At 30.2% G+C, this 7,693-nt stretch overlaps 1 protein-coding gene across 6 annotated transcripts in view; it reads right to left on the bottom strand.

Annotated features, from left to right (window-relative positions):
• Positions 1-1,124: 1,124 nt before the first annotated feature.
• The window catches only part of LOC108688819 (phosphatidylinositol 4-phosphate 5-kinase type-1 alpha-like), a 32,589-nt gene continuing 26,020 nt past the window's right edge, over positions 1,125-7,693 (bottom strand). For 5 of the 6 annotated variants that reach the window (XM_018195274.1, XM_018195276.1, XM_018195280.1 and 2 more), the window contains one exon: positions 3,656-3,884. In XM_018195274.1, the coding sequence (XP_018050763.1) occupies positions 3,729-3,884 (156 nt within the window). In that variant the 3' untranslated portion in view covers positions 3,656-3,728. Of the gene's footprint in view, positions 1,506-3,655; positions 3,885-7,693 lie in introns of those variants that run through there. The other variant, XM_018195279.1, reaches the window with a different exon arrangement.

The raw sequence follows: 7,693 nt of genomic DNA, 5'->3' as shown, positions 1-7,693 counted from the left end.
TATATATATATGTATATAAAAGAAAAATATATTATTATAATTCTAAATTAGTTACACTTCATTAAATTATGTTTAGATAAGGTATACATTTTCTATCTACCATTATTATTTATATTTAACCAATATTATTTATAATTTAGATAAGGTCACTCAGATTTATGCAAGAATATGTCTCTCCAGAAAGCATTATTTATACATATGGAATGATAACACGATGAATTCGATAGTTTTATATTGGCAGAGAAATGCAGCAAAAACTTGTGCCTGTTATGACAATTAACTCGTGGAAATTGAGGCAAGTTTCGCATTAGAATATCAATGCCAGGCTCTATTGAGGTAATTGCTAGTATTCGCTAATATTTTCTAGTGCAATTTATACTTATCTCGGTGAGTTAGCACTCACGATCTCTGTTCATCCACGATTCGCGGATATAACTTCCGGCGGAAAACGCATCTACATGTTAGACACGTCTCAATGTATCTAAATGCGCACACTATCGGATGACAAACCATCTTAAGCATAAAATGCGCACCTTGATGAAATGATCTGCATAAGTAAAACACCGCTGTTCACGACAGTTCATGCACACAATTATATATACATGAAAGTGTAAAAGATTAAAAGGAAAGATTTTTAGATAGAAGGATCTATTCTAAGGACGATAGAAATGTGAAAGCTTCATAAATAGACTTCCGGAAATGATGCTCATTGCGTGTATTCGATAATCACGTAAGAATTCCTTAAATAGATGTTTAAGGCAGCGAACGGTAGCAAAAATAAATAAATAACTTAAAAGTAGCGTACTCGTTGCCGAAAGCAGATCGAGGCAATCGACTCGAAAAACGTGTTTTCAATTTTTTCCAGTCGATCAGTTTCAGAAAAATCCAAGAGAGTTATTATAAATAAATTGCCTTAATTTTTATATATTATTATGAAATTATATATGACACATTTCCAAAATATTTTTTGGATTATTTTTGAAAAATCCAAAATTTCAATCAAAATTATTAAACATTTATAATCCACGATAACTCAACTAGACAATTATATAAAATCAATAATTTCAAATAAATAAAGATCTTCTCGGGGTTTTATGAACAACAAAAATAACAGAAAACACCGAGAGGAAAATCTCTCTTCTCGAGCTGATAACCTATAATAATTTATGGTTGCCTAAATTTAATAATATATTTTCATTAATTTTGTACTTATATTTTCTAATTGTCTTGTAAAAATTCTATTAGAATCTATAATTGCACTAATTTTTCTCTCGGTGTAAAGGGATGCATCGGCAACACCTCGTACAAATCCGAGTACATTTGCTTATTGCTACATTTAAACTTACATTAATAATCCTAATGCCTCTTTCATATTATTTCCAGAGATTTCTAAATGCACCAACTGCCCGTCAGGCCAGTCATGTTCCGTAATCAGTTCTGTCTCGCTCTTTTTTCACTTTTTTTTTTTTACAATTATCTCCGTGTTCACTTGTCTACAGGTGAGTCTGAAAGGGAGCAAATAAAGAAACCAGGATAAGAAACTCTCGATAAAATAAAACAAAAATAAAGTGTGGACCGAGGGAGGATCATAAAAATACTACAAACATTAATTCTTTTAAGATGATCGATTTAATATTTTATAACGATAAAACGTTTCAACAGTTTAGGCTTCTGCGTTTTTAGCAGAGAGAGAGAGAGTCATATCTTGTGATAATGTAATATTTTTTCACTGATTCAATGTCGGAAAAAACATGCGATTTCTTAGCAAAGGAAAATATATCAGTAAAGAATACAATGATATACGAAGGGCCAATATTGTAAATTATTCGACGACGATAACAGCAGCAATCATAAGAATAATAATAATTACTTTATTTAAATAATATCAATAATACGTATATTATATATTGCCGAACATCTTGATTAAGTGACAATTCATTCGTGACAACACAATGGAACGATCGCTCTGTTACTGAAATTAACTAATTATTATGTAATTTCAGGCAGATAGGAATGGACTAGGCATCATGAATTCGGTCGATAATACACTCCTTCTAATAACATTGACGTCAAAGATTATTTAACAAGTAAGAGGAAAAAGCATCGAATATCTCGTTTAAATCTAATGCAAGTTTTAAAATCGGTACAGCTAGTCCATCGCTATCGATTGCCGTACACACGTAATTTCTCAACCCAACTTCCATTCTCCAAATATAATACATGCTGTGTACATAATTTTATCTGAGTACCTAACAAATCATTTTAGTCACAATGCGAACTGATATCCTGAGGCAAATATTTAAAAAAAATGGTAGAAAATATAGTTTCCTCGACATTTCACAGACACTGAAGATATACACATAATAAATTATTATATTACAAAATAATACATTATTTTCGTTTTACAAGGCGCAAATTTTGAAAACCAATTGACTACTTTGTAAATGATTGAATCTACATTTATGTATATGAAAAAGTAATGTAAAAACATATATTAAATTAAATTAATTTAAAAAAAATATCATCAATAAAATCATTAAATACTGCCACAAATTAACCACAAGCATATTTTTAGAATTATATTAGTAATTTTAGGAAAGTGATAGTATTTTGTTAAATTTTAATATGTTAATTAAACGTAATATAACGAATTGCTGATTTACATTAGCGGACAAAATTCAAATAGTATTAAAAAGAATCTTATATTGAAACGATATAATAGCGAAGAAATGCAAAAATGGAAGAGACGCGTGGATTAATAAATCACGAACAGACACGTGTCTATATCAAATTATTGTCAAAATTTTGCAAAATATTGGCAAGTTTGCCTTTTGTCAAAATCTTGGCACATTTGTACAGTTAAAAACACTATGCATATCTGCAGCATAAATTTCTATTTAATTTTAATTCTCAGCGAGATTATCGTTCCTTCACCGATAGAATAGATATAAATGCAGTGCGCATTATTATGTATTACAGGATTATGCGAATTACATGCGTTTATTGTTAGTCATAACTTTTTCTAAAGCTGAATATATCATTCATTATTTTATAAATAATAATATTATTAAATTTATAAAGTATGATAATATTAAATAAAAATAAAATTTTGTACAAATATATTTAATAATATTTTCTCTAAATTCTTCGGAGTGGAATCTCACTCTAAAGAGTGAAAATTAAGCCAGTCTTGAAAAAGAGTGAGATTTAGTTTTCTCAATCTTTAAGAGTGAGATTTACTCTAAAGTTTTACAGAGTACTAATTTTTAATTTACTTTCTAAATTACTGTACTTTGTTGAAATTAGAAATGCTTTTTTAATTGTATTACTGTTGTATTTATTTATAAAAAAGAATGTTTAAAACAAAATTGTAAATTCATCATATAATATTTCGTTTTCATATCACATTATATTAAAGATAGATTATATTAAAAGATTAGATTATATTAAATTAATATTAAATCACTAAAATATCTAATTAATGTTCAACGATGCGTTCTGCATTTAGCATTATTTGTATCTAATCAACTTTATGACAAAATTATCAATAATTTATTTTTCAACGTCATGTGATGTGACATACTTCAGATCTGAAGATTCAAAAAACCTATCGATGCATTTTATGTACATATTACAATATAATGAAGTCATTAGTTTCGCAAAATCTCAGATAGAGAAAATTGCAAAGAAACATTAATTTAAATTAATTCTGATGAACTCTGCGTGCGTCATGATGCTCGACGAATGTTTAATGCCCTTTGCATATTCCTCATGATCACAACGTGGTTCAAGCTACCGCGCTTCAAACTCGTCCTGATTTGACGATACAACGAAAAGGATGTGCTTTGCTCCAATTGATGCTGCTCACCTTGGCTGGTTCGTCTCTGAATGATACGAACACAGAAAGATACGCTATATCACTTTCGTTTGTCCATATATGTGTATAATTTTTCTTGAGTTCTCAAATAAATTTTAAAAATTTTGTTAATAAAATGTAATTAAATTCTAATTGAGAACATGTAGATATATCCGATCATTATTAAGAATGATTTTTGTTAACATTATTTTTATAAGATTTATATATACAAAAATTTTACAGTTTGAGACACACTTTTTATCATTTTTGTGATTATATTTGCTCAATAAAGGCATAAAGTCATTAATAATGGTTAAATATATTGCTACTTCTGCTATAAAAATAAAAATTAAACATTTAACTCTCAAACATTTTTACTGATGTCGCAAATTATGAGGAATAACTTATAACGTACGAATGTAACATAATTGAATCGAAAAGGATTGAATAAAGAGGATGTAATACAATGCCTAAGTGGTATGATAGACTTGATTTGAGTTTTGAATAATTATGTAATAAAAAGAGAGAGAGACTGCTATAATTTGGCAAAGCACATTAATCTGTTTTAAATAAGTCGAAAGTCACAAATGTTATTTCACGAATGGCATTAACATCAGCTTTATATAAGCACACACAAAATACACAGAGGAACCTCTACGTTTAACACATGACGCTTTGAAAACAGAAAAGATTTATAATTAATCGAGAAGGAACGTGCACACACGTATATACTTGAGCACGATATAATCGCTGAAAATCGCATTAAAAAGAAATATTTTTAAGCGACAAAAAATTTTCTCTCTTAGTTTTCACAAAAAAAAAAAAAAAAAAAAAAAAAAAAGAACGGACATACATTATGTCAGGACAATCTCAGTATTTTGTATAAGCAACACAGCAATCTTTCTCGCGCACACATATTTTTACGATGATTCTCATCCTCCCTGAATTTTCCGCGCGATCTAATAAAAATTACTTTGCACCAACGTCAATCTGGATTCCAATATTTAATTCCCAAGGATATGTTAAAAAAATATCACACTTTTGAAATTGCTAACGCTGTTAGTGGTATGTTTACGCAGGATCGGGATCCTAACAATTACGATAATAGCAATACCCGCAAGGAGGTATTGAGTTAACAAAGCTACTGTGTCATGAAGCTATCTCGGCAGTAAAATCTGCATCCATGGTAAAACTTTAATAACTCGTGGATTTCTGTCGATTTCGCTCGATAAAGTGCAGTCAATCTAGATCATAAAAATATCATTTGCAACACTAATATTCTCATTCGTCGTTGTACACGTTCTGAGACAATATACATAAAAGATAAATGAAATCTCGGAATGCATTCGGAATGCGTCAAGGTGTGTCTTGGAAAAAAAATCTTAAATGCTTTTTCAGTTGATAGTACATCGTGGAAATACGCGACGGAATGTATCAATGTTTAAAATAAAAAGCATGTTAAAGATGTCTCGAGATACTTTAAAGATCCGTTACCGAGATACGGTGAGATTTTACCGCCAATCATAAATGTTACACCGACATGTTCAGAAGCGTTTTATAATAATAGTAATATACGTATAATTGAACAACATTCTGGCGTTTCAAAACGTTCGCGATAAATCTCACGTACTATTATAGCAACGCGATTACATATCTGAATGCTCTGTTACTACGGGGTATTGTACGTACACGGCACTATAAGTCCTTCTTCTTTTCCTCGCCAAAATCAACTTCACATCACACATCACGTCGTATTATATAATACAGTACTAGCAAGAGGCAACAATTTTTCGTATACCTTGATTCTGATGAACGTCGGAAAATTTTCAAGGGAATCTAGCATTGTAAGTTAATCTCTTTTATTGCAAATTTGTTACATCTCTCTATTAGTATTGGACATTTTTTTCTGTTAAATAAAATATCTTTTATCCTATCAGAATATATCGTTTGTAATGCATTTTTATATTTTTGTTATCACATTTAATATAACTTTTTCAATACTTTTTCCACATAACTTCGATGTTTGTCAGACAAACGTATAATTCTATCTGTACATCGGAAAAAAATTTTTGGTTTAAATATAGAGAGAGAGAAAGAGGTTATCGCTATATAAAAAATTTCAAAAAACTTTTATGTATAAGGAATAAATTTGACGTTAACCGTTTTTAAGAAAAATAAGAAACGATGAAATATTAAATTTTTTTTTCTTCAAATCCACTGATATGTTGCGATCGCTACAACCATTAGGATACGCCGAATACATTACAAGAATTCGTCATATCCGTGGCGAAGATTTTATATAAAAAATATGTGTCTCTTGTTTTATCGCGATCCGAGGTTCATCAGAATTTGGGAGGAAACAATTCGATATGTGTTACCTTTGCGAGTATACACAAGCACGTTGTATTTATAATATGTATACACGTTACACACAATTTTTGTGCGTGTGCATACGTATGTGTATGTATATAGGTACATACAAAGACAGACAGACAGAACGTGAGACACATATAGATACATAACACTAACTATATATCTCGCAATAAAAAGAAATCGCGCGGGCCTTCTGCTAGCCGAACTATGCGCAAGCATACTTTATTTACAAAGCTCCCCGTTCGCCATGCGTCAATTATATGTCGACGACATATAGTCACACGGCCTCTCACATGTTAGTAAAATATGATATTAATTTATCGACGGCGACGACTCGATTAGGAAAAAGACGCTTGAATTATGCATGGACAATGGAGTCGCGTGAAAACGTCCGGAAGTAAACAAAATGCCATTTTGACAATTTCTCATCTCTTACAAATATGTCATAAATTCGCTACAACACAAATTTTACGATCATCTTAAAAGAACATCTTCTTTTTCAGTACGTTTATATATTTTATTTAGCTGAATATTTTAGTACTTTTGCCTTGCTTATTTTCCTGTGTTTCAAAATAAGCTCCCAGCTTTGACGGATTATAAAAATATTTAATTCTTTTGACATTAATTTTTATAGAAATTAAATCAAAAGATTAAAATATAAGAAAATTAAAATTATAAATGTATTTATATCTCAAATTTGCATAAAATGTTTTTAGTAATTATATGGTTTATAATTGGCCTGTTCTATTCTATAGACCAATTAAAAATTTCGCTGATAAATAAAAGAACAGAATAAAAGTGATATGTATCAATTTAAGTACGAAAAAAGAATTAAGAACATCATTATCGGTCCTTTTTAAAAAAAATATTAGGTTGTTCGGAAAATTCGTTTCAAATCTTCTGTTAGTTTAGAACGCAATTTTTACTCAAAGAATAATTTTATTGAAACGGTGGAGATGGACTTATGTCGAGTGTCGGCGAGTTTTCTAATAGTCACTCGTGGATTTTCGTGCACGAGGTCCTTAAGAAGCGTTTCATCAACCGAAATTTGAGACAATTTTTCCGAAAGGCTAATAAAAAAATGAAACTTCTCTATGAAAACTTTCGTAGAAAAAATGGCATTTTAATCACTCCCTGAATCGATTTGGAACAATGTCAAAAGCTTTATCGAGTACTGTAGGCCGACGAATATCACGTTTATTCTTGTTAAATACGTAATCATAATGATATTGACTCTCCTATATTCAGGAAGATTCAAGGATGCCCATATAAGGATGTCGAAAGTGTTCCCTTATCATAGTGGGGATCACATTCGAATGAGATTCGCTCACATGTTTATGTGTACAGATATACATGTTGATAACAAATTAATGCTAGAAGTCGCGGATCGAGACGAATGTCTCTACCGAACAGATGTTAATGAAAATCGCGTTAAGTACAAACGTTTCATACAAGTGAAACGTT

This window comes from Atta colombica, unplaced genomic scaffold, assembly GCF_001594045.1.
Source record: "Atta colombica isolate Treedump-2 unplaced genomic scaffold, Acol1.0 scaffold239, whole genome shotgun sequence".
Classification (NCBI taxonomy): domain Eukaryota; kingdom Metazoa; phylum Arthropoda; class Insecta; order Hymenoptera; family Formicidae; genus Atta; species Atta colombica.
Note: the sequence above shows the minus strand (reverse complement) of the source record. Positions and strands in the feature narration are given on the sequence as shown.